This window comes from Mustela putorius, unplaced genomic scaffold (genome assembly GCF_011764305.1).
Source record: "Mustela putorius furo isolate JIRA1106 unplaced genomic scaffold, ASM1176430v1.1 tig00000174_pilon_pilon_pilon, whole genome shotgun sequence".
Classification (NCBI taxonomy): Eukaryota; Metazoa; Chordata; class Mammalia; order Carnivora; family Mustelidae; genus Mustela; species Mustela putorius.
Genome location: NW_025421304.1, coordinates 43,984,665 through 44,011,257, shown reverse-complemented (window position 1 = coordinate 44,011,257; position 26,593 = coordinate 43,984,665). Strand labels below are relative to the sequence as shown.

Sequence of the window (26,593 nt, the reverse complement as noted above, 5' to 3'; positions counted from 1 at the left end):
CTTCCTGGGCCTAATCCTGCTGCCTTGCGGCTGAGCACAGACCCCCTCCCATTCTTCTGAGCTGACTCTTTGTGCCTTCTGCCCCCGAGATCTTAACTGACCAATTCCCTTGGCTTCATCCCTGAATGGAACCTGGAATGATCTGAGGACTTCTGCCACTGAAATCCATGACTTGGTGGCAGGGTCAGGACACAACCGACAACACCCGCCCGTCTTGGAACCCTGCTGCCTCCCAGTGTGGAAGGAGAGGGCTGTTTCTCGCGTGTCCTCTCTGTCCCCAAAGAGACCAACATCGGCTCTTCCAGAATTCTGCAGTAGCTAGGTTACCATGGTAATGCCCATTATCCTCGCCTAACAGGAGATGAATCAGGAGCTAAAAATAGGCCTCCAGAGTGAGTGGGTGGATGGACGGACGGATGGACGGACAGATAGACGGACAGGTGGACAGGTCGACGACCGGATGGGTATAGGTGGACGGAGGGAGGGAGGGAAGGCTGGACGGACGGACGTGTTGTTGGACAGACGGCTGGACGGACGGGTGGATGAGCGAGGAGGGGGGAGGGCCTAGATTTAGGGTCAGAACAGCTGGTTTCTCCTAGACAAGCTGTTGCTGGGGAATCTCAATCGGACACCCCCCCCTCCACAGGGCTGGGTGGCTTTGGCAGGGGGCGCTCCCAACAGCAAATTGCATGGTGGGTCCGTGTAAAGCTGAGTTGCTGGTTAAAGGCACCCAGGTCCCTGCCGGGTAGCCTCTCCCCACCTGAGCCGGGAAGGCAGATTTCAGGTGGTGGACCACAGGAGGCCGAGGAGTGGCCCCTCAGCGTGGGGGGGCAGTCGCTGCAGCCCTGGCCCTTCCTTGGGTGGAGCACTACCTCCTGCCACCCTTGCACTCCTGAGAGAACGGGAGACTGTCCCCATGTGGGGGTGGGAGGGGCCGACCCACCTGCCTCACTCCTCCAGGGGGGTGCAGTGCTCTGCTGCAAGGGTAGGGAGGCCAGAGCGGCCACAGCAAAGGCACAGACTGCTCGAGGACGAAATGACACTTTATTATGCTCAGCTCCCAGCCCCAGACCGCACAGATTCCGGCGCAGAGGTGGGAGCGAGCTAGGAGCAGGAGGAATCTTGGCTGTGGGTCTGGGGTCTGGGGGCATCTCGGGGTCTCCCCCACAACTGGAGGGCAGCCTGGCGTCCCTCTTCAGTGGAGGTCAGGTGCAAAGCGGAAATGCCCCAATCCCCAAGCGCCCTCAGGAATCCCTTCTCTGCATGGTTCCAGACCGGCCTGGTGGGGGCAGGGCCAGGCTTGGGGGGGCCACCACCAGCACCCCCACACCTTCAGCGCCTGTTTTGGGGATCACCAGGCCTGGATTTGTTCATCCTTCAGCCCTGGGGATCCAGGTCTGGTCTAGGCAGCAGGCTCACAGGACCATAGGGGTGGGCAGGGGTAGGCACAGGAGGGCTCTGGAAGGCGGGGGCGGGGGGTGTAGGGGGGAGCTAAGGGACCTCGAGGGTGCTGGCGACAGAGCGTGGCTGCACTCCCGGCGGCCCGGCGGTCTCCGGGGGGCCGGCCTCCCGGTCGTGGGCGCCGCCGCCTCTGGGAGGCAGCTCCCTGTAGCTGTAGTACTCCACCAGCTGCCGGGGCACCTCGGCTAGCACGCACTTGGCCAGCGCCGCCGGGGATGCCTTCAGAGTGGGGACAGCGGGGTTACAGCTGGGCACCCTCCGTGCCCTCCAGCCCCCAGCCCATCACAGCCCAGCCTCATCCTCTGGAGGTGGGGCTCCATCCTCTAGGGGTAGTGGACTCTGTCCCACAGCTGACCAGTAAGTCTCCCGGTGGCCAGGAGAGCCCTCGTAGGGGACCCAGACCCGAGAAGACGAGGCTGCAGTGCCCCCCGGGCCTGTCCCGCATGGCACCTGCACGCATGTGGCCCTGCCTCCCAACCCAGGCACCGAGGGCAAGTCTGAGGCAGGAAGGAGGTGGGCGCCCCTCCCCCCATAAAACCCCGTGAGTGTGTCCACGGGTCATGAATTTCCCTCCTGTATCTCACAAAGGGTCTGAAGGTGCCTGGGGAGCCCGCTGTGCTGCCCTCTCTCCCATGTGTGAGTTCAGTATTTTCATAATAGGAAGGTTTCCAGGTGCTTCCTGCTCCGGGGGGCAGGCAGGCCCTGGACAGCCCCCCGCCCCAGCACTCACGCTCTTGAGCTCCCGGAAGGGCACAAACTGCACGATGTCGCGGAGAGCCGGCTCGCCCCGCGGGGAGCGCAGGACGCCGTCGTCCCCGTCCAGGGTCTGCATGTCTGTGAAGTCGGCGTTGCCCACCCCCACGATGATGATGGACATGGGCAGATGGGAGGCGCGCACGATGGCTTCCCGCGTGTCGGCCATGTCGGTCACCACGCCGTCGGTCAGGACCAGCAGGATGTAGTATTGCTGAGGGCACAGGCACAGGGTGGGCAGGGCAGCCCCGCCCCCTCCTCAGGCCCCCCGGGGTCGCCTGGGGACCCTTGAGGACAGTATCTTACCCCCAGGCAGCTGCAAGTCCCCCAGCCCGCTCCCCTCCCCATAGACTGCCTGGTGGCCGCAGCAGGCCTCGGGCGCCGGCGGGGTTGAGGCTTCTCGGGAACTGTCGTGGAAGTGTCACACATGACAACCACAGGGCGTCGTGGGCTCACTTCCTGGGCTGGGTGCTTCCCCCACTCCCAACCTGGCCTGCCTCTACCTCGATCCCATGGAGCCTGGGTCCAAACCCGAGTCTGAGGCCTGAGAAGGAGAGACCTGTGGGCTCTCGGTAGGCAGGGACTCCTGCACCCTGAAGGGACCCCAGGATCCGAGGAAGTTCTGAGAAAGGACGCCCTCCGCCCAGCCTGGCCAGGCGCTGGGGACAGATAGGGACTTGTCGCAAATAAAAGTCTGTTTCTTTTGTTAAAAAAAACAAAAACAGGGCTTGGGGTGGCTGAGTGGCTCGGTCAGGTGAGCATCTGACTCTTGGTTTCAGCTCAGGTCATGACCTCAGGGCTGTGAGAGTGAGCCCCGTGTCAGGCTCCGTGCTGGGCATAGAGTCTGCTGGAGAGTCTCTGCCCCTCACTCACCCCTGCCACCGCATTCTCTCTCTCTCTCTCAAAAAAAAAAAAACCTGAAAAAACAAAAAAAAATAGGGCAGCTGGCTGGTTCAGGCATGCAACTCTTGATCTCAGGGTCGTGAGTTCAAGCCCCACATTGGGTGTAGAGATTACTTACAAAATAAAATCTTTAAAAAATAAACACAAAAAATCCCCCAAGATGGCACCTGGTTGGCTGCCGTTAGGCGTCTGCCTTCGGCTCGGGTCATGGTCCCAGGGTCCTGGGATCGAGCCCCGCATCAGGCTCTCTGCTCAGCGGGGAGCCTGCTTCCCCCTGCCCCACTCCCTCTGCTTGTGTGCCCTTTCTCGGTGTGTCTTTGTCAAATAAATCAAAAAATAAAATCTTTTTTAAAAATTCCAGAAAACAGAACTACTAAGAATCAGTATAAAAAACCCGGACAAGAGGAAATATAAAGGAGAAAAAAGAAGACCCTGGCCCAGTGGGCACCGACACGGCGACACCACGTGACGGAAAGACCAGTGGGCGCCCAACAAGGTCACCTTTGCCTAGAGGCCCCAACCACCCCCTCCCCACCTCCCCCTCCCCCTCTGAGCCCCAGACCCATGGGAGGTGTGACCGGGGCAGTCTGAGGACCCCGGCTGGACCCAGCTCCCAGCCCCGGGGACATGGCCCTCCTCGGGAAAGCCCTCACGCCCTCCTCCTGCCCCTCCGACTAGGTCCAGGGCAACCTCAGCTCTGCTACTCAAACACGGAGCTCCGTTGCCGTGAGCACGGGGCCTCCCTGGACTGGGGAATGGGTGACTGTGGTCCGGCCCCAGGAAACCATGTGTGACTTGGGATGAAGTGACGCCGCTTTCCTTCAGACAGAAAGAGACAGGAAAGGTTGGGTGGGGAGCACGGAGGAGTAGGTCCCAGGTCAGCCTGAGCGCCTGCCCACCGTGCCAACACTGCTCTGCAGGAAGCAAGCTGAGAGCCCACAGAAACCCCTATTGGAGGGCACCCCGGTGACGACGGGGGCTCGGAGCACCAGGGAGGACAGAGGCAGACACGAGTGCCTCCTGCGGACCCCCCCCACCTCTGTTTACAGGATCCAGAAGTCAAGACTGGGGTGAATGTTCCTAAGCATCCCGGCAGCAGCCTCGAGACCTGGAGACCCTGCAGGACACCCCCTCCACCAGCCGGACAGCAGGGGAAGGCGGGGACACAGCCACCAATCACACGGGGGCCATTTCGCCCCAGTCCTGCCGCTACAGCCATCAGGACTGCATTAGCTGGCCGGACGTGTGTGCTACCGAGAGATGTCCCGTTGGCTGTTCCGACAGCGAGGGAACTGCTGTGGTCTTTTAGGTGTGCTCACGGCACGGTGGCTCTGTTTTCTCTCTTCTAGAGGTTTATACTGACATTTACAGATGAAAGTATGTGTCTAGGATGTGCTTCAAAATCATATGGGAGGGTGCCTGCCGCCCTTGATTCTCGATCGGGTCCTGTGCCAGAAATAGCCGTGCTATGGGGTTATCACTGGAGAAGTGAATGTAATTGGAACGTATTCTATAAATTCAGTGAAACAACTGTATCTACATTACATTTCCTGACGTTGATACTTGTGTTGTGTTTGTGTCAGAGAATGCACAGATAGCAGGAAACACAGCAAAGCCTTAGGAAATCACAGGGCGAGGTGCTGCAGGCAGCCCTGGTGTCGGGGCCGCTGTGCCTAGGCGAGAGAGCATAAACCGTGGGGTGGCCCCAACAGGGTGAGGGGCCATCCAGGCGGCTGGAGTCTGGATGATGGCAAGTCCCAAAGACAGAGCGAAGCTGAGGGGCCCTACAGGTCAGGAGACCGGGGCGCCAGGCAGATCCAGCGACCAGAGCCAAATGTAGACACACGTGGAAGGGGGTTGAGATCAGAAGGGCCTCCTTCAGCGCCCTGGGCTTGGGCACAGAATCCTTGCTGCTGGGGGGCATCGGGAGGTTGGCAGCTAGCTCTCCAACGCTTCAGAAGTCCCAGGAACACACACATGTGAGGGGAGGGAGGAGAGGCTCGGGAGGAAGCGGAAGCAAGTCCGAGTCCGGTGAGCCCGGGTGAAGGCGGACCCCCCTTCTGCAAATGTGGGCTCTTTTACAAAATAGTTAAAGCAACGGACCATTGGGCACACAGAAGCACAAACAACCCACAAACATGTGGAAAAGGTAAAGCAGGGGGTGCCTGGGGGCTCCGGCAGTGAGGCGTCTGCCTCCCCCGCAGGCCGTGACCCCAGGTCCAGTCCCGAGTCCGGCCCGCGCTCAGCAGGGACCCTGCTTCGCCCTCGGACTCTCCCCTCACTCCTCTCTCTCATAAATAAGCAAAATATTTAAAAATAAAAGGAAAGGAAAAAGTAAAGCAGATTGAAATCTTCAGCACAATATTATTTGTGAAAAATATAGAAACAAAAAAGTGATATTCGCGCAGCAGACAGCGGCCTGTAGGGTTAGGGTTCCGGGCAAACCCGCGCCCGGGGGTGTGGCCCCCTGGGGGTGAGGACACCTGTGCCTCTAGGGGGGCTTTGGGGCCCTCCTGCAGCCCTCAGCGCCCCCAGCTCTGCGCCTCCCTGACCTCCGTGCCCCCCACACCGCGGCAGGCGCCACCGTCCCCTGCACCCAGTGCCCGCAGCACGGCCCGCCCCGGTACCTACGGAGGCCTCCCCGCTGCGCTCCTCCGCCGCGGCCATGCGGGCCACCTTGGAGATGATGGGGGCCACGTTGGTGGGGCCGTAGAGCTGGACCCTGGGCAGGCAGTTCTGGTAGGCCTCCACCACACCCTGGATTCCTGCGGGGGAAGGAGGGTGAGCCCGGCCCGGGGCACCCCCCACCCAGGCCCGCCTCAGGCCTTACCTTCACACTCATCATCCTCAGGGTTGAAGTTGATGGCGAAGTCGTGGGACACCTGGGTGGACGCAGAGGCACCGTCAGCTTGGCTACCCGTCCAGGAACCCCCCCACTTCCTGGGAGAGGTAGGTTTGCAGCCCCTGGGGCCCCTGTGGGGACAGAGCCTCGTGGAGGGAGGCACCCGGGAGAGGGGGCAGGCAGCCAGCCCTCAGCCCCTACAGCCAGGGCGTCGGAGTCGCGTACACCAACACAACCCCCCACCCCGCCACCATGTTCTGCTCTTCGCCATTGGGAGATTCCAGACTCATCCCCCTTCTCCTGACAGAGACACAGACTTTTCTTGAGTTCTCCAGAGGTCACTGGTGCTAGGTGACCAAGGTCAGTCCCTCTGGCTGGAAGCTCAGGGTCGCTGGGTTCCCAGTACTGGGAGGACCCAGGACAGCTTCTGCTGGGGACAAGCAGCATGGCCCAGGAGGCCCCAGCAGGGGCAGGGGGATGGGGTCCCGGGCCCCAGGCCCTCCTACCTCATACTTGGGAGGAATTCGGGCTCCAAAGCCCAAAGCAGAAAACCTCTTGTCGCTGGAAGAGAGGCGGCCGCATCACACAGGGTCCACGGTTTCCCTGGGAGTGGGGTGCTTTGGGACGACACCCACCAGAGCCGGGACACCCATTCCGCCACTTCCCCGGGTGGCCGGCCCTGCTCTGAACCACACCGGGGCGGGGACACGGAGGCACGGGGCCTTGAGGAAGACACCCAGCCTCCAGACAGGAACAGAGCCAACTCCAAGCCTGGGGCCAGAGCCTGACCCTGGGAACCCCTGGCCTCCTGTCTTTGGGACCTCAGCTCTCTGCCACCCACCCCCTTACAGAGGGGTCGACCCCTCCTTGGCCTCAGTTTACTGGTCTGTCAAGTGGGCCACCCTCCATGTTTGTGTGAAGGGCGAGGGGGACCATGTGAGGAAAGGCCAGCCCCACCTCAGCACATGGGGGATTCTGAGCTTCCTCTTCTTCCTCAGGGGGCCGGACTGCCCATGGGAATCAGCCACGCAGGGACGCCCGGGGCTGGCCTGTGCAGCAAGCCCCGCCTACCGCGGCCCAGACGCCGCCAGCCTTCCTTGGGCCGGTGGATACAGCCATGATGCCTGCTCCCTGGGCCCAAAACTGAGCTGGAGGAAGGGGGCCGGGGAGGCCGGGGGGTGGGGGCCGCACCTGTCGTAGTCTTGGCAGATCTCCCCCACGGCCAGCAGAGCCTGGAGGTACTCGTTGGGCTGGAAGGGGTTGATGTAGTGCAGAGAGCAGCTGTTGCGGGGGTCCCCGTTGGAGGCCGTGAAGTCGATGGCCACCTGCAGAGACCCTGGCTCCTGAGCCGAGGCCCCTCCCCCTGCGGGTGGCACCCAGAATCCGGCAGGAGGGCCCAGCTCTGTGATGGTGTGGAGGACAGAGGGCGACCTGGGCTGGGCATCCCAGCACACAGGGACGGCGCTTGGACCCTCAGGAGGAAACCAGCCCCCCCCCAGGGGACACCATCCCTGAGCCCACAGCACAGGTCCCATGGACCCACGACCCTGGGGCAGGGGCGGTGGGGGGGACCCAAGGCCAAGACCAGGCCCACCTGTCTCTGTGGCCGCCCTGCCTGGGCTGGGGTCCCCTGTGCCACCCCTGCCCCTGCCCCTGCTGGGACACTTCCCTTAGGCCCCTCTGGCTGCTGCTCGCCAGCGACATGAACCCACACGTCCACAAAGGAACAAGGAGGTGACACAAAGCCTCTCCAGGCCACGCCACCGCAGCTTGGTCTTGGGGCCTCTGGTGTTGTCGCTGGCAGAAACAAGTGTCCTTCTGCTCCTTCTCACATGTCTTCGTGTCACTGCTTCTGGGGGGGCTGAGTCCTGCTCCAGCCCCTCCCGGGGGGGGAACCTCTGTGCCCAGAGCCCAGGCAGGGGGGAGTGAGCCCTCCAGACCTTGCAGAAGGGCCTTAGTCCACCCACATACGCACATGGACCCCCATCCGTCTGCCCTGGGGACACTGGGGAGGGCGCCCAGGCTCTGTGTGGCGGGGTGGGGAGTGGGGGTCCCGGGCACGCACCGTGAAGTGGATCTGACAGCCGCCCATGATGTAGTCCAGGAACGAGTGAACCCTGTAGAACTTCCAGGCAGGGGCGTCGGCAGGGCCCACCCAGGGCACCCCACGCCCAGACGTGGCCTGGATCCCCAGGCACCCACCTTCCAGGGTAGCTGCCTGGGGTGGCCTGACCTCCAGCGTCCCCCCAACTTCCCTTCTCAGACTCCTCCTGCCCTCCATCCCTCCCCCAAGGACTGGAGACCCTGGGTCTCTGGGGTTGGGGGCCTTTGAGGGTCCATCTGATAAGGGGGACTCCCAGGGAAAGCGTGCCCCTGCCTGTTGGCTCTCTGCAGAGTTTAGATAGGTGCAGGTCCATGACCCACGGGGGGTGAGTGGGGGCCGCAGCTCACCTTCAGGTCTGCCAAGATCACCACCCCAGAGTTCTTGTAATGACGCTTCTTCTGCTTGTACTTGGCGTTCACACAGTCCCACTGGGCCTGGGGGACAGGGATAGGCAGAGACACCCCCCCAGAGCACCAGTACCCAACACCCACCGCGAGGGGGCAGGGGGCCTCAAAACCCCAACCCTGGACAGCGTTTTTCCAGTGGTGACAAGGTGACTGGTGTCCCCGTCTGGCCACCTGGCCGGCGTGGTGGTCAGTCTTCTCAGGGCCAGCGCTCTGCCTGCCCACGTGGCTCCTCCCCAAGAACCTTTTGCCAACTGGCACTTTTACCCAGTTTCCGCCCTGTTCTCAGGCAGGGGGGAGGAGGGGGCCCGGCTCACCTGGTGCTCCCGGAAAGCTTTCTGCATCTCCTCAAAGGTGGTGGAGAACTCCCCGATGAAATCGTGCTTTCCGCGGGAGTCATGATCCCAGACGAGGCACTGGGGAGCCCAGGCCCCCTCAGCCTGCCTGCCCGCCAGGGCCCCCGCAGCAGCCCCCCCACCCCCAGCCCCACCCCACCCGGCCCGCAGGCCCCACCTTCAGAGGCCGCGTCTCCTCGCAGCAGCAGAGGTTACACAGGGACACCTTGAAGGGCTCCCACACGGGGCTGAGGTCGTTCTTCACCACCTGGGGACGGGCGGGGGGCAGGCTGACGGGTGCTGCTCCCGGAACCACCACCAGAGCGTCCCACATTCCTGGGCCACCTGGAACCCCTGCTCTTTAAATAGCCTCCTTTTTTTTTTTCTTAAACACAGATTAATTTATCTCAAGAGGAAACCGTGTCTCACTGCGCTAACCTCAGCTGCAAGCAGGACAAGGAAACACAGCTGTGGGTTCCAGCGACAGGCCTGGTCTGGGGCTCCCTGCTGGGGGGGAGGTGGGCGCTGGGAGGGCACGGGGGGAGGGACTGGGCTGGCTCCTGGCCCTGTCCTCGCGTTCCTGTCCCCAGAGCACTGCAGTGGACGTCAGGGAGCCCTCACCTCCGTCCTGTACACCAGCTGCTCGCTCTGATCGTCGTTGACCCGGTAAAGCTCCAGGAAGGGGTCTGACTTGCTGAAGAGGTCCTGAAGACGCGGGGGCCATGCTCATTGAACGGACCGGGAGCAGCCTCGGCCCAGCTCTGCCGCTTCCCCGCCTGCTCTCCACCCCCACGGAGCCTCCACCTCCTAGGCTATGAAATGAGGGCAGGAGCCTCTCGGAGGGGAACAGAGGCCTTGCTCTCCCCTCTCGAGCCTTCACTGGCTCCCCAGTACCCTTCCCGGAACTCTCAGTCCTAGGCCCACCCTCTCTCCGGCCAAGCTAAAGGCCCTCAGCTGCTGTCCTCGCTCCTCGTCCCCAGGCTCCAATCTCCCAGGCCAGGGGAGGCAGCAGGAGACGCCTTCCAGCAGGTCAGACCCTGGCCCGTGTGCTCCCACCCCATGGGAGAGTCGGCAGTCAGGCTCAGAGCCCATCCCTCCACTGTCTGGATGGCAGCCTCCCCGCGCACGTGACCCCATCGTTGAACCGAGATTTCAGGAAGGGGCCCAGCCCTCAGGAGGAACTCAGCTATGAGCCAGGGGCAGGGACAGCAGGGACAGGAGCAGCCTGCCCGGGGCCCCTCCCGGCTCCCAGCAAAGCTTCTTTCCCTGAGGCTGATCTGTCTGGAGAGGTTCTGAAGGGGGATGGTGGAGCTAGGGCTGGGCTGTCATCCCGGCCAAACCCCCTAGCCCGGGCACCCAGCACGCACCTTGTCGTCCAGCTTCCGGGCCCTGAAGGACAGCTCCACGTAGCCGTTGTTCCCGGAGATGTCCTCAGCGATCACCTGGGGAGGGAAGCCAGAGCGAAGTGGAGCTCCGGGACCTCCGAAGGCAGCCTGGGGCCTTGACCCTCCCTCTTCCAGGATGCGCCTCTCCAAGCCAGGAGCAGGAAGGAGGGGGTGTGCGGGGGGCAGTGGCCGGGGGGGCGGTGGGGAGGCGGGCAGCCTCACCGTGATGGTGGACTTGCCGGCGTTCCGGCCGAACTTGAGCAGCAGTGCACGAGTCATCTTTTTCTGGGCCACAATCTGGAAGTCCGAACAGTCAGGGAGGGGTCAGCTCCTGCCCCCTGGGGACCCTGACCCTGCCTTCAGTTGCCCTGGGCAGCCCGGCTCAGTCAAACCTGAGCCCCAGGGCCCCACAGCCCTGGGCCCTCTCTGGAGACGCTTGGCCACCTGATGGATGTCCCTCTGTGCGGCTGTGACCCCCGGCTCAGTTGGGGGCCCTCTGGTCCACGGCTTCCGGAGCCCACCCATCGCCCATGCACTGGGGGAGGACGAGGCAGAAGCAGCTCCCGCACCCCAGGCCGGACGCGCGCCCGGTTCCTCCGCGGCCCCTGCTGGTCCCCAGGCGGGAGGTGCTTCAAGCCCCTGAGCACCGTGAGGCCAAGGGGGTTCCCAGGCCTGCCCTGGGCTTCCCGGCTGCGCGGAAGGTGGCTCGAGAGCGAGAACGGAGACACCAAGCCAGCTCCCCACCACCCCGCGAGTTCACACAGACAGTGCTGCTCCCTGGACATCCGTGGCGCTCACCCTCCCTGTGGACCCGTCCCCACCCCTGCCCACCTGGGCCTCTGCCTCCTCCTCACCGGGCCCTCATTCGGACCCACAGAGCCCTAGCCGGGGCCGGTGAGCTGACCCCCGGAAGCTGTGTCCGGCGCTCAGGGGGGTGGGCGCCCTGGTCTGCAGAAGGGGTCGGTCGGTGAGGACAGCCCCTCACAGCCCCCAAAGGCTCCCGACTTGGTAGGGACTCCCCCCACCGCAGGCCCGGGAAGACCTGTCACCGTGGTGACCGAACGCTGCCCCCCGCGGCACTCACCTAGCCCCAGGTCTGTGGGAGCGGAGCTGAGTCCGCACAGCAGACAGGATATTCCCATATTCCCAACCCTCACACGCTCGTGGGGCTGCCAGCTCCCAGCTCCCAGCTCCCCAGCACGAGCATATGGGACCCTTCCCGGCCCACACAGGCTAAGGGGTGGGAGGGGAGGGAGGCCACGACCCGAGCCTCCTGGGCTCTACCACTGGTAGGCTCCACTTCTGGGTCTAACCTATGAGGAAAAGCAGGATGGCTGGTTTGTGAACCCGTTAAGGTCCATTAGCGCTTTCTTCTCTGTCCCCAACCACCCCAAGGTGGGCCAATGCCGGGAGTTGCAGGCAGAGCTCAGCGACGTGCTCCAGGTCCTGGATTTACAGGCAGGGGCCATACCTCGAGCCCTGATGGCAGCCGGCCCGGCGAGTCTGCGGATGGGCGGCTCCAAGGAGCTTCTCAGTGTCTAAAGTAAAGTTCCCCTGTCTACCTAGACATGCGTGTGCCCATACCTGCTTTCTGCGTGTCCAAGCATGCTCTGTACCCTCATCTGTGGACCTGTGCCCATGTGTGCATGTATGTCTGTGCACACATGGCAACACACGAGTGTCTACGCCTGTGTCTGGGGTGTGCACTATCTTCTCCCACGCTCAAGAAGTGCAGGTGGGAAGCCACCAGCGGGGGAGTCCTGCTCTGCCGACGTGCCCGCCCTTAATCTCAGTGCTGTCATCTGTAAAATGGGGGACCAGCTCCGAACCAGACAGCAACGGGGATGAGTCACGCAGACATCATGTTGGGTAAAAGAAACCGGATGCAAATGGGAACACACCGTGTGCTTCATGAACAGGAAGTTCTAGAACAGGCCAGGCTTGCAAGAGTTGGCTAGAGACGAGGGGGGTGGGGGGGTTAAGACATCTCCCGTGGGAGCTGGGAGATGGTCAGGCACACAGGTACCTACACTGGTCGGCAGCCACCGTGAGCTCTGCACCCAGGACTGCACATCAGTCAAACTGGAAGGGAAGCACCATCCCTCACGACCGAGGGGGAGGGAGGCGGCTGGACGAGCCCGGCACAGAGCCGGCCAGCCAGCGCCCTCCTGCGCTGCTAAGGGAAGAGCTATGGGACAGGACATCATCCCAGGGCCGCAAACGGCGTCCCTCTGGCCCTCTGGGGACAGCAGCCCTCGACGGGCCGGTCCGTCTGCCGCGGGGAGAGACAGGGTGCTTTCGCGCGACAACGTGGAAGGGCCGCCTCAGGTCACGAAAGTGGAGAAAGCCGGTGCAGAACGGAATGTGGTTTGTGTTGTTAAAACACACACACGGAGAGAAAAAATACACCCATTTCCTCACGTGAGAGCACAGAACCCAGGGACAGGCAAGAGGCAGGAGTTTCATACCACGGCTTTCCAGAGGTTGGATTACAGGACTGCTTTACCAGTTCAAAATTACATAAGTTTAAAACTCACTAATAAGGGATTTTTAAGAGCAGGCACTCTGGAGACAGGCAGAGCGGAACGCTCATCCCAGAGGGAGCTCCGAGGTACCGTGGTCGGCTCTCAGTCAGGCTGTCCCCATGCCGCCTCCCGCCAGCCCTCAGCGCTGGCCCAGGTACGCCTCCCCCCACCCGGGCCTCTCCTCCTGAGGGGACAGGTGCCCACCTGTCCCAAGGTGCACTCCATGCCCCCCAGGAAATCATCATCCTGACAGCCAAGGCTGCAGGGTCCGTGGGTGTCATAGACCTCGAAGCGTAGCTTCTGGACCTCCTCGAAGTAGTAGTCGAGCGTGAAGACCTTGGAGAACACGGGGTGCAGGCTGCTTCTGACGACCTCCGTTCTGTCCACCTGCAGACAGCCCCGGCTGAGCAGGCCCCTCAGGAGCGCTGTGTTCCCCCCATGCACTCCCCGGGCCCTGGGCACCCAGCTCGGACCCACCTGCCCTCATGTGTTTCTGGCGAACTCGAGTGCAGGCCATGCCCTGGGGAGACACCCCTCCCCACCAACCCACACTCCAATCCTCAGGATTTCAGTTGCTGCGGGGCTGCCGGGAGCCTCAAGCACCCCCACCCTGAAAGAAAGGCCCTCAGCCCTCGCGAGACCTAGGCTGCAGCTTCTCTGCCTCTGCTTATGTCGGGCCCACCACAGCCCACTCTATCCCTGTCACAGTTGGGGAAACTGAGGCTCAGAGAGGGAACGCATCCTGTGCAAAAGCAGTGCAAGTGAGGAACACCGTTGGCTTAGAATCCTGGGCCGGGCGAACCCTAAGTGGAACTCTCCCCAACTAGGTAGACTGGGAGACTGGGGCAGGGTACACGTCCCCCTGGGTTCAGCTCTCTCCTCCACCTGAGGCCCCCCTACACCCCTAAAGCACAATCCAGGCAGGGGAGGTAGATTTGCCATCCTCCAGGGTCTGCAAACTCCCACACCATCAGACGGAGGGTCTGGGTGGACCACCTCCCCTCCAGGGACATCAGCACTCGGGCTCAGACAAAACAAGCCCCCCTCACAGAGCCTCCCAATGTCCCCATCACCACAAACACACTGGGCTGAGGTGGCCCTTCCCTTCCTAGTTTGATGACCTTTAGGGTTCAGTCCCAGGAGGCTGCCGGTCAGGAGAAGGCAAGGAACAGTGCAAGGTCACAGCCCGTGGGGAGCAGAGCGGGTCTGGGGCGGGCCACCCATGGAGCCTCCAGGACTCTGTGCCCCTCACAGGCCGGGGCCCAGCCTGTCTGCCGCCCCCTGCCAGGTCTCCAGCAGGGACCACCGGGGTCTCCCCCTCCCCCTCTGCCCCACCACCCCACCCAGGCCCCCCTGCACTGCCACCACAGCCAGCCTGGGGAGGGACGCCTCAGTTCCACCACAGCTTCAACCCAGCCTCTCCTGCCCAGGTCAGGCACTTCTCGACCTTTCCAGGTGAGGCACAGGTCTCGCTGAGAGCACTTGGCACGGCCTAGAGTACCCTGAGCTATGGCCATGACAGGCCCACAGGAAGGGTGGGGCTGAGGCGTGACAAGGGGCGGCGGGCTGCGCAGGCACCCCGGCGACCCCCGGGACCCGAGAGTTTCAGAGGGAGAAACAGGTTGCGGAGCTCACAAACCAGACCCCAGCTGTCCCATCCTGGCCACAAGTGCTGGGCTGAGCCTGGAGGCTCGTGCTAGCATCAGCCACAAGAGCACCGGCCAGCGACAGGCTGGGAGCCCCCCAGGGCTGGTGAGATACCAAGTCTGCAGCTCGCCAGTGCCCAGCCTCAGCCAGCCGCTCCCCTCACCCAGCAGCCCTGCCTGGTCGACCTCGCTCCCACTCAGGGTTCCGAGGTGTGGGTGCCTCCGCCTGGTGGGTGAGGACCCGGAGAGCAGTGGCCCTCCTGGTTGCCTCCCCAGGCCACAGGGGACCTGTGAGCCCAGGTCAACCCCGCGTCCCCCATCGGGCACACCACGCTCTCCGGTTCCCCCCACTCCCTTCTGCCGGCCTTAGTCAAGCCCCCTGCCAGCACCTCAAGCCTGGGAGCCTCACTCCAGCACCCAACCCCCACCTGGGGGCCTGCCCCTGGCCCTGGGGTTGCTCTCCCTCTCTCTACCTGGGGCTCCTCTCCATGGCCTCCAGTCCAGCCCCCCCAACTCCTGGACACCGATACCTAGACCTCGGAACCCCAGCCCGACCCTGCCCTGCACCCTGCCCACCTCCTCTCTGGGTCCCCACTCAGCACCTGCGGGAGGGGGGACCCGGGCGCCCCCCCCCCGCCCCTACCTGCACCCACTGGCTCTGGGACTGCAGCAGCAGCACCACGCTGGGGTCGGACTTGGTGAGCGGGTCGCGGTCCAGCAGGTGCCGGCAGCTGAGCCGCAGCTCCACCTTGGAGGCGCGGGGCGCGGGCAGCACTCCGGGGGGCGCCGCCGCCCTGCGCTCCGGGCCCGCGCTCATGCTCCCGGCGCCGCGCTCGGGGGCCCGGCCCGGCGCGCTGAGGGGCCGCTGCCCGGTGCGCACCGCCGCCGCGTCGGGAACGATGGCCGGGCCAGGCGTGGCCGCGCTTCCCCGCGCCGCCGCCACACGTGGCTCCCGCGGCCGCCGCCACGCGGGGACTGCAGAAGGGTGGCCGGGGAGGGGGGACAGGGGAGGGGACGGTGGAAGGGGCGAAGCCCGGGAGGGGGCGGGCAGAGGAGCGAGAGCCGGGGAGGGGCGGGGCCCGGGAGGGGCGCGGGCGCGGAGCGGTCTGCGCGGGGCCGGAGCGGCTCTCGGTCCGGCTTCGCCCCTCGGGGCTGCCCGGCTTTGGCAGGGCTCCAAGTCCCCCCACCCGCGGAGCTGGGGCCGAGAGGCTTGGGGCGGGCCCAGGCAGACCCTCCCGGGCTGTCCGAGCCCTGCCGGCCCTCTGGGCAGCCTCAGCACCCCTCCCCGGGGTGCCCCCGGGCCGGGAGTGGTGGCCGTGCAGAGCCGCCAGGCCCTTTGGCGATTTGAGGGGGCCACTGGACCCCCAGTTCAGCACCAGATCTCCGTGTGCCTCCCCAATTCTCTTGGAACCAGTCTCGAGGGGCCGTTTGGTCAATCAACAAGCGTTTCACAGGCGCCTGCTGTGGGCCAGGCTCCCCAGCGCGGGCTGGGGACAGCCCTGCCTGTCCTGGGTGCAGAATCCGACCTGGAAGCCCTGGGGGCCCTGCCGCACCTATCCCAGCACTCAGATGGGTAACAGGCCTGGGCTCCGTGGAGGGGGACCCCAGATTCTCCCCAGGCCCTAGACAAGCGGCAGTGGAAGCTGAGTGGAAGAGGAGGTGTTAACAGAGGGAGAAGCCACCTTCCAGCCCATTCTCTTTGTCAGCGTTTGCGGAAAAATAGGGCACAGTCCTGGCCGAAAGCCATAGGGGGAGGGGGACGAGAAGATGCTTGAGGGGAGGGGGAGGGGGAGGGGGGCCCGAGGACCAGGGCAGCAGACACAGGCTCGCTGGTGTGCCGGGTTCTGTGCCCTTGGGCCGATCAGGGCTCAGCCCTGGCCTCCAGGACTGCAGAAGAAGATTCTGGGGTCAGGACAAGTGTGCCCCCCCAACCTTGCCCAGCGGGTGTCAAGCAGCCAGGGGTCCCTCCGCGGCCTCTGCCGGGGAGTCCCTGTGCGCGGACAGCACCCCTGGTGGTGAGAGGCTGGGACTGCACCCCAGGCGCACCCGGAAGGCAAAGACCCTGAGCCCCGTTTGCAGAAACAGAAAATCCTCGCAGCCTGGCTGAGTCGGTTGGACTCCAGCACGCGGGCTTGCTTCCCAGGCACCCGGATAAAGAGGCAAGGAGCAATGCGACATCCAGAGGGACATGAAGCCACTCAATGCCCCCGTACTCTGCCTCATCCAGCCTCTGGGTCGCTCCTTCTCCGAAGCCGTGGAAACCAGCCGTTAGGGCTAGCTACTCTGTTGAGACCACCTGGAGCCCCTCTGGGCCTCCTAGCCCCGCATTCTTCCAAGCCCCAGCTTCCCAGAACTGGGGAGTCAGAGTGTCCAGGCTACTGGCCATGCCTGTGGCTTGTGGACATGAGTCTTGGGCTTGCAGACCCCGGCCTCACAGAGCTGGCTTCTCCAGGACTCCTGCCCTACTGGCGCCCTGGGAGACACTCCTTGGCCTCTGTGAGCTTCCACGCGGGTAAGAGTGCAGCAGTAGGGGCCGGGACTGGGCACGGCGGGCCACCAGCCCCACACAGGCCGGCCTCGCATCTCCAGCAAGACTCAGGGCGTCCGCTGCCTGGCTCCTTGGTCGGCCAGGCCTCAGGGGCTTTCCGATGAAGGCTGCCCCCCACCACCCCGCCCAGCTCAGCTTCCACTTACTCTGCCATTGGTTGACACAAACACCTGTTCACCTGCCCTCCGCCACCCACGCCCCATGCCAACCGCAGCAGCGTAAGTCACACGGTGCTCACCATAGCCCCATGTCACACATGAGGAGAGGAACACCCCAAAGCCCAATCACCTGGCCCAGGACACTCAGCTGCCTGGGAAGGACGCAGTCACACTCGCAGCACTGTGGTCAGTAATGGTGACATTTCCACGGATGGGGAGAGAGGAACGAGAACCCAGAGCTGGAGAGTTCAAGCATCTGCGGTCCAGAGATCGGAACGGACTCACTGGGTCTCCAACCACAGACTCCCAGGATGTGGCTGCCTCCCCAAGGTGACCCAGGGCCTTGGCTCCAGAAAACACCGATGGAAAGAAACCACAGAAGAAAAAGCCAGATTTCCTGTAATGCTGGTCAGTGAGGCCTGGGCCAGTGTGGCCTCCGTGGGTCCCCAGAGTAGGCAGCCAGGTGGTAGGCCTCCTCGCCACCCACCCCGAGCTCAAGGGCCCCGGGGACAAGGGAGGCCCGGGGAGGCGGGGGAGGAGTCCCGCAGCCGGACGTGGGAATGAGACCCCGTTCATATATGTTGTTACTTTTGCCGTCCAGCAACAAAGAGCGCGTGTTCCTTGTTGAAAACTGACAGAGTGCAGGAATGCGTAGAAATGAAAATTGCAGCACCCGGGCATAGACAGGACTCACATTTTGATGTGTGTCGCTCCAGGCTTCTCCCCAGGCAAATCTGTTTGTGTTACTTCTCAGATTTGCCTCCAGCGGCTGAGTCCTCGCCACCCCTGGATGGTCAGACCCGTCCAGCCCGAGGGCCTCACCTGCCCCCGCCACGGCTGGGACCCCAGCGCCTCCCACAGGCTCCTTGCATACGTGCTGAGTGAGCTTGTTGGGCAAACGAGCTCTGCTGCGTAACTGGTTTCTTTCTTCTATTATTAACAACACCTCACGGCATTCTTCCGTGCCACAGACCGGATCTTTGTGTCTCCCAAATCCATGTGCTGAAACCCTAACCCCAACGCTCTGGAGGGAGAGGTGGGCCTTCAGGAGGTATTGGTGGGGGCTTATGAACGGAATTCGTGTTCACGGAGTGCCCTTGCCCCTTCCACCCAAGGACGCGGCAAGTGGAGACGGCGGAGCGTGCCGGCACCTCCACCCTGGGCTCCCAGCCTCCTGGACTGTGAGAGATTAGTGTCTGCTGGTCAAACAGATGGACGCTGTCCCTCAGTAGAAGCAGGCCCACGGCAGGACCCCGGGGAGCTTCAGTCCCCCAGGTTCCCCAGATCTGGCGGCCGCCTGCTTGGTAAATACAGTTTATTATTTTTTTTTTAAATTTTATTTATTTATCAGAGAGAGAGAGGGGGAGAGAGCAAGCACAGGCAGACAGAATGGCAGGCAGAGGGAGAAGCGGGCTCCTTGCTCAGCAGGACTCGATCCCAGGACGCTGGGATCATGACCTGAGCCGAAGGCAGCTGCTTAACCAACTGAGCCACCCAGGCGTCCCGGTAAATACAGTTTAATTGGAACACAGTCAGGCCTGTCGGTTCCCATGTTTTCTTTTCTTTTTTTTTTTTTTTTTACAGATTTTATTTAGTTATTTGACAGACAGAGATCACACGTAGGCAGAGAGGCAGGCAGAGAGAGAGAGGGGGAAGCAGACTCCCCGCTGAGCAGAGAGCCCGATTTGGGGCTTGATCCCAGGACCGTGGGATCATGACCCGAGCTGAAGGCAGAGGCTTTAACCCACCGAGCCACCCAGGTGCCCCGGTTCCCATATTTTCTGTGGTCGATGCTGCTCCCAGACCAGAGCTCAGATGCTCTGACAAAGTCTGAAGTACTCACTCGCTGTTCCTTTAAGAAAAGGTTCACCAAGCCCTGGTCCAGCCACATCAGTGTGAGGTCACCCTGCTCCCACTGCCTCACCCCTGCCGCTGGCTAACACAGCGCCAGCCAGCCAGCCTTGGTCCCAGCTGATCGAAACAACCATTCCTAGTGGGTTTGACTCACTCCCATTTGGCTCTTGTGATGCTTCCAAATCGTGAATTTTTAGAACAACAAGGAAGCATCCTTGCTTTGGTTGACCAGCATTTCAAGCCCCAGTGGCCTCTTGCAGCTGATTCCTACAGCCCTCCCTGAGCTCTGGGCCCTCGCCCCCACAGCTCTGGCCTCGAGCACATTCCAGAACCACTCAGTGCTTCTGTCCCCCAAGCTGGGAAGTGGAGACAAGAGCAGAGAGTCACCTCCCGGCGGTGCGTGTGGGACGGGGCAGTGGGGAGAGGCAGCCTGCCGCACCCCTCCACCGTGGTCCAACTCCTCGTGGGGCAAAGCCGGGACGTTGTTTGGGAAGGCCTGTGGACAATGTAGAAACTGTAGGAGAAGGGGTGTTGGGGAGGAGCCAACAGGATTTTCAGAAAGGAAACGAGTTTCACGCCTGACGGTGCTTCTTCCTGTAAGCTGGTCGCAAACCAACCCTCTCCCTTTGCTCTTTCCTCGCAAGAAATGCTATTTTATCTCAGAACATCTGCAACCTTCTCGACTGCATCGTTTTCCTACAGGATTTGCCATTTGCCTCACTTTAGAAATCAGACCGTCACTCCCTGGGCCACCCTGGCTGGAACGAACCGTGCCTGTGGTCATGGCTGGGCCTCGGACCCGTGGCCACCTGTCATCCCAGCGTCGGAGAGCCGGGACTGAGGCAGGGCGCTGGGGCTCTCCTCCCTCACTCCACAGACCTGCACACACAGGTCACACACGCACACACACACGACATGGACGCTCACACAGACCTCCCTGAACACAAGTGCGGGTCAGACACGAGGGGTGCTGATAGGACCCCTTCTCACTCCAAGGGAACTGTGTCCCCTACCTGGGAGCCTTCTCACATGCAGTCTCTGGCTGCTGTTCCCTCCAGCCCTTCGTTCCTGCCAGGCCCGTGATGTCATCTGTTTTATCAATGATAAGACCACGGCTCAGAGAGAGTGACGCCTTGGCTGAGGTCACACAGCAGGACAGAGCTAGAATTCAACTTGAACCCTTCAACTCTGCTCAGAACGCGGTACTCAAGCCTTCTTTGCCCATCCTGGCCCCCGAGTGTGTCTCAGTAGCTTTGCTGTTCCCCCACCCCTGAAAAGTCACAGCCAGCTGTGAGGGCACTTGGCCACCTGAGCCCCCTCTGCTATCAGTGGAGTCTGACAGAGCGGCTAGGACGTCTGCCTGGGGCCACCGTCCAGATGCCATCCAGAACCAGCTGTCACCCTCCTGGGTTTCCTAGACCCAGGAGACCTTCTGTGCTGCAGGCTGGCCTTGGGGGCCCCAGCAGCCTGCCTCCTCGGGGCAGGTGATCTGGAGGGGCAGGAGGAGGTTGGGAGAGAGAGAGAAACCACAAGGAGCCACCGCAGCTTTGTGTCTGTGTAATGTAACCTCAACCTGGCGTTCGCTTTTGTTCTCTTCAAGTAGAAGCCGCTGGGGCCAACGCACACCGAAGGGGCGGCATGAGACCAGCGCCTGGCCGTCAGCGGGCAGGGACCACGGGGCCGGAGCAGGAGCAGGAGGCCATGAGGACACAGCTGCCCGCAGGGTCCTGGTGGGGGTGACAGCCGTGTGGGTCAGGGCGGCAGGCAGGGTCTACAGGGCTGGCGTCTCCAGCAGATGGACGTCCTGGTTTTCTTCCCGCATGACTCACTGGGGGCTTTTGATGATATTCTCGGAGCAAGCCGCCTGGATGGCGCTTTTACACTGTGGCCATATCCTGTCCCTTTCATCACTGACCCCGTTTTGCCTTCTCCTCCCCAGCAAGCATCCCCCTTTCTGGGGAGATTTTCAGAAGGGCAGGAGCTAACCAGGTGCCATTATGCTGCATTCCATCTGGCCCCCCAGCATCTGGAATCGGGGGTCACTCTGCCCCTGCAGCTGAGGGGCGGGGAGCCAGGGCGAGCAACACCCTGTGCACCCCCCGCCCCCCCCACCCCCAGCAACCCGGTGCCCCGGCCCTCGGCATTCTGGGGAAGCAGCCCCGAGGAGTTGTACGCCGAAGCGGGGGACCCACTCAGAGCCTTTCCCAGGAGCGGGATCTGGAGAAGATTCTGGAAGGCCAAGTCCCCTCTTCTTATGCCGATGGCCCTTCTCCAGGCCCTGGCCCTCCGGACAGTCCTCCTGCAGCCCGGCCGCAGCCGGTTGGTCCTCGCTGGCAGCCCCGGGGCCCGCTTCGGCTGCACTTCGGGTCAGCCCTTCCCCAAGCCCAGGCCTTTACCTCTGCTGTGTTCTGGCTTCTCGTTCAGCTGTGAGGAGTCACTCAGCGGCATCCTACGGGTGCCCCCGGGGCCCACACGCAGTAGGTGCTCAGTGTGTGCCCTGCGCGCCTCTTTCCTGTCCCAGGCCCGTGTGGAGGACACGTCAGTGGAGAAAGAGGAGCTGCCCCTTCTTCTCAGTTTTCTTTGTTTGAGAGAGAGGGACAGAGAGAAGCTGAGCCGAGCCCCATGTGGGCTCGATCCTGGCACCCTGGGAACGAAAACGAACTGAGCCCCCAGGGGCCTCCGTATTTTCATTACTGATGTCCGCTCCCAGCGACCTGTGAGGAGACACGTGCCCAGGGCACTGCAGTGAGGGGAGTGGGGGTCGGCCAGAGCCTGTGTCTGCAGACCCTCGAGAACCGAAACCCTGGGAAGGCGAGTGTGCGCACCATCGCTTCGGCTGTTTGCAGCGGGCCCTGCAGCCTGGGACCGTGCCTGGCACACAGCGCGTGCTGAAGAAGTACTGAATCAATGTTCTCCCTCACCTGTTGTCTGTACAGGACTCCTTCCACACCACTTTTTTTTTTTTAATGGTTTTTATTTATTTATTTGACAGACAGAGATCACAAGTAGGCAGAGAGGCAGGCAGAGAGAGAGGGGGAAGCAGGCTCCCTGCTGAGCAGAGAGCCCGATGCGGGACTCGATCCCAGGACCCCGAGATCACGACCTGAGCCGAAGGCAGAGGCTCAACCCACTGAGCCCCCCAGACTCCCCAACATATCACTTTCTACTGTTCCTGGCCTACCCACCCAGTACCTGGCCCGTCATCGGGCTCTGCTTGCTTTTCGTGGCTCGGGACCATCCACCTACTGTGGTTCCTAGTGCTCACTTGGCACTCGGTGCTTGTTGGCGGGAAGTGCGCAGATGCCTAGCGCCTGGCAGGCCCAGAGCCAGACCGGGTCAGCCAGCTCAGCTGACTCTGGCCGAGGGAGCCACCAAGGACTGAACACTGGGAACTCCTACAATTGGTGGGGTGACACCCCACACCCACAGTGAGGATGCTGAGGCCGCCTCACCAGGGGGACAGGGCCAGGCCCTGCAACGTGTGGAGCATGGCCACGTGGCCAGGCAGTGCAGCGATGGAGGCAGGGAGGAAGGCGCCCTCGGCTCCTACAAAAGACCAGAGTTCCACCTGCACAAGACTCAACAGTGAAGTCCCAGGGGGCATTCTGATGCTGAAGGGCCAAACAAGAGTAAGCAGCATCCACTATAGAGGCCAAGCTGTGATCTTCCTACTACACCACACCGTCCCCTAAAGACAGCACCCCAGGCTCTCAAGATATAAGCAAGACTCAGGGAGTCTCACTCAGTGGAGTATCTGACTCTTGATTGATCGCAAGGTCATGAGTTTGATCCCCAGTGGGTGAATTGGATTAAAAAAAAAAGATACAAACAAGACTCAAAAGTAAAAGAATAAACTGGAAAAGTATCTGTCCACATATGACAGAAGACATGTTTCCTTAATATGCAAAAAGCTGCTGCAATTCAAGAAAATGACAAATATTCACAATAGAAAAATGGGGGTGCCTGGGTGGTTCAGTCGGTTAAAGCTTCTGTCTTCGGCTCAGGTCACGATCCTGGGGTCCTGGGATCGAGCCCTGCGTTGGGCTCTCTAGCCGGCTTCCCCCTCTCTCTCTGCCTGCCTGCCTGTCTGTCAAATAAAAATAAAAATATTTTAAAAAATGGACAAAAGATTTGACAGATGAATCACAGAATAAGATGAGAAGAAGGCCCGGCTTCACTAACAAACAAAAAATACAAGTTAAAACAGCACCATTCCAGGGCACCTAAAGTGGTTCATTCAGTGAAGCATCTGCCTTTGGCTCAGGACATGATCTCAGGGTGCTGGAATGGAGCCGTGTCGGGCCCCCTGCTGGACGGCAGGCCTGCTTCTCCCTGTCTCTCTGCTCTCTCCACGCCACCCACCCTGAAGGAGCCATCCAGGTGCTCCCCCATTTTTCATAAAAACAAAAGCCTCCTCAAAAAGCAAAACAAAACAAAAGGCCCACAAGACTTATTTACTTATTTTAGAGAGAGAGCAAGAGCACAAGACGGGCAGGAGAGGGGCAGAATCCCAAGCTGACGTGGGGCTCCATCTCACGACCAGAGATCATACCTGAGCTGAAGTGCTTCACCGACAGCACCACGCGGGCGTCCCAAGGCCCAGGTGTTCGCAGGAGAACGTAACTTCACAGAAACCACCCTGGGCAGGCGCTCGAGTCATTCCAAGAGCTTGGAGGGCAGAGGCGGGAAAGGGTGCTCTTCTGTTGAGGATTTTTCCTTTTCAACTAAGAGCACAACTTTTTTTTTTTTATAACCTAAAGAAAGACACCATCACAGAGAACGTGGCGGTACAGCTCCCTACGCATACACAGCATGTGGGACAGGAGAAGAGCCCCCGTGCGTGCCCATCTGCTCTGGGCCCGGCTCGGCGGAGTGAAGGAAAAGACTATAGAACCGAAAACAGCTGAGGTTTTCCTCCTAAATTACAGCAGTTTCAAGCAAGTGGACATGGATGTTAATTTTAACCCCCTTTTTCTTTTTAAGATTTTATTTATTTATTCGACAGAGAGAGATCACCAGTAGACAGAGAGGCAGGCAGAGAGAGAGGAGGAAGCAGGCTCCCCGCTGAGCAGAGAGCCCGATGCGGGGCTCGATCCCAGGACCCTGAGATCATGACCTGAGCCGAAGGCAGAGGCTTAACCCACTGAGCCCCCCAGGCGCCCTTAACCAACTGTAGATATTTAACAAAGCAACTATATGGTACAGATTCAAAAGCAACTCGTCCCGGGAGAGGCACCGTCCGCATACCTTCTCTCCAGATTGAGAAATACTGTACGATAACTTTAAGATAATCAACAAAGGAAAGGCAGCTCGGGAAGGTTACAGAAGAACCCCAATGTCACATGAAAAAGAAGAAAAACATCGGGCTCCTTGCTCGACAGGGAGCCTGCTTCTGCCTCTGCCTGCCTTTCTGTCTGCCTGGGCTCGCTCTCTCTCCCTCTGTCTCTGACAAATAAATAAAATACTTAAAAAACATTAAAAAAAGAAAAATAAACTATAAACTGAGAAAAAATATTTGCAATTCCTATCAGAGCAAGCCGGATCGGAAAACAAGCCAAGAGGTGAACGGGCCTGGGGGCCACTGGTGGGCGGCTGCTGCCCGAGCGCCCCTGCTGGACACTGTGGGTATTGCTAGCAACACCTAGGCACCCACTTTGGGAATCTGACCCCCAAATACACCTGCAACCTCCAAATGACTGCCTGACCCCCCGCCCACTTCTCCAAGGGGCAATGGCCACATACAGAGCCCAGCCTGCCGGTGGGATTCCACCCAGGGCAGAGAGAGAAAGGAAAATTGTGCCCGTCCCGGGGTTGGTTTTCCAATTAACCACCCGCACAGGTGAAGGCCAACCACAGCTGCGGTCCCCGCTCAGGGGTGACTCAGCGGAGGTCTTGGTGGATGGACTCCAGTTCCTCGCCCAGAGAGGACGGAGGCCTTCTTTTCTCGTTGCTCTGTGGCATCAGGGGCCGCTCCCTTGAGGCGGCGTCGGGAGCGCCTCTCTTGGGAGTTCTGCCGGGAGCTGGAATCCTAAGGCTGGGATTCCTGCTGCCCTGGGCGAAGTCAGGGTCTGGCCGCCGGCCAGCAGCGCCTCACAGGGAGACTTCCTCACCTCAGGAACCGGCTGGGCCGGCACTCCGCTTCCCAGGCTCAGAGGGGACGCCCGCTGAGGCTCCCTCTGTGCTCCTGTCACACAGCAGACTCACGTAAGGGACCTAGGTCAGCTCCGGCGGACGCAGACACGAGGGACTTGCCACGGAGGGCACTGTGGGCCACAGCAGTCAGTCCTCAGCCTGAGGTCAGGGAGTACGGTGGACCGAGCGGTTGGGCCCTGGCACCTGTCGGCTTACGGGCCCAGCTGCCCAAGGCTTCCGTCCTGCCTGGCTTCACCAGCCGGCACGTCTAGCTTACCGAACGAACACCCACGGCTCTGAGCCGAGTGACGGGGAGAAGGTACTCGGGGAAGCGGCTTGGTCACACCGGACACACCGTGTGTTGAGAACCCACCAACAGGGCCCTAGAGCACAGGTCCCCCTCCCACCCTCTCCCCAGCGGGTGCCTGGCCTCTTCCCGGAGCTCCGTGCACCTGGAAAGGCCCTTCACTCCGGTGGCACGATGCCAGAAGGGGGACAGGGCAAGTAGGTGATGAAGGCCAAGTGACGTCTAAGGGTGCACGGGTGCTTCTTTCCCGCACGCCAGAGGCTGGAGCACAGGGACCCCCACCCTGCACTCATCCAGAAGACCTGTGAAGACCACACGCAGGGCCTGGCTACCTACCACGGCCCGGGCCGAGTCCAGCTCCTCGGCGGCACAAGCCACAGGGAACGGAGGCCGTCCCCCAGAGGCAGCCCCACCCCGTTCCCTCTGTGGGGCTGCCAGGGACAAGGCTCCTAAACTGCATTTTGGGGCACCTGGGGGGCTCAGTGGGTTAAGCCGCTGCCTTCGGCTCAGGTCATGGTCTCAGGGTCCTGGGATCGAGCCCCGCATCGGGCTCTCTGCTCAGCGGGGAGCCTACTTCCCCTCTCTCTGCCTGCTTGTGATCTCCGTCTGTCAATAAATAAAATCTCTAAACTGCATTTCGTGTGTGCAAAGTGGCCGGCCCCCCTATCATGTTTGATGAAAGCCACTGGGATTTGGTTCCGGGATTCCAGTGGCCCAACTGTCGGCACTCATGGTTGCTGGAGACCCGCAGAGCCGGGGGATCCAAACCAGCAGCTCCCAGAGCGGCTCTTCCCAGCAGGCCCTGCTCCGGCCCCATCTCCGCACCCCACGTGGGCAGAAAGCAAGCTGTGGTTTCAAAAGAACCTGGGTGCTGCGCTACCACAGGGGATCCAGGTCAGGTCCTGCTTGTCCCGCCCCCAGCCTCCCCCGGGCGTGGGCCTGGAAGCTACCCCAGCTCTGCCCAGCCCCCACGCAGGCACAGTAGCCTGAAGACGGGCTCGGGGCGGCCCAGCCCCAGCTGTGAGCACCGGGTGCAGACAGGCCCAGAAGACCTGGCCCCCGGTCCCGAAACACTCCAGTAAGTGGGAACTGCTCTGTTCAACGGTTCCTGTGACACGCGCACGGGAGAGGGGCGCGAGTGACCCAGTCGACAGTCCTGAAGCACAGAAGATGCCACTCCGTGTCTGGGCTGCCACGCAAGGATGCGATCACCCCCGCCGGGTCCAGGCCGCAAGG

General features: G+C 61.8%; 1 protein-coding gene across 8 annotated transcripts; it reads right to left on the bottom strand.

Moving 5' to 3' along the window:
* Window positions 1-1,025: 1,025 nt before the first annotated feature.
* On the bottom strand, window positions 1,026-15,361 carry CPNE7 (copine 7). 8 transcript variants are annotated; one of them, XM_045076469.1, is made up of 15 exons: window positions 15,002-15,354; window positions 12,917-13,099; window positions 10,410-10,484; window positions 10,170-10,244; window positions 9,424-9,507; window positions 8,981-9,070; window positions 8,785-8,883; window positions 8,411-8,497; window positions 8,025-8,076; window positions 7,151-7,361; window positions 6,466-6,520; window positions 5,948-5,999; window positions 5,749-5,882; window positions 2,192-2,428; window positions 1,026-1,680 (listed from the first exon to the last, which is right to left on the bottom strand). In XM_045076469.1, exons 1-15 carry the CDS (start codon window positions 15,173-15,175, stop codon window positions 1,492-1,494), a joined length of 1,797 nt encoding a protein of 598 aa, XP_044932404.1. In that variant the 5' UTR covers window positions 15,176-15,354; the 3' UTR covers window positions 1,026-1,491. The 8 variants fall into 8 exon arrangements, with proteins under 8 accessions (XP_044932404.1, XP_004754104.2, XP_044932405.1 ...); XM_004754047.3 differs by having other exon boundaries at window positions 7,151-7,284; window positions 8,025-8,084; window positions 15,002-15,350; XM_045076470.1 differs by lacking the exon at window positions 5,749-5,882 and having other exon boundaries at window positions 15,002-15,358.
* Between the last annotated feature and the right edge of the window lie 11,232 nt (window positions 15,362-26,593).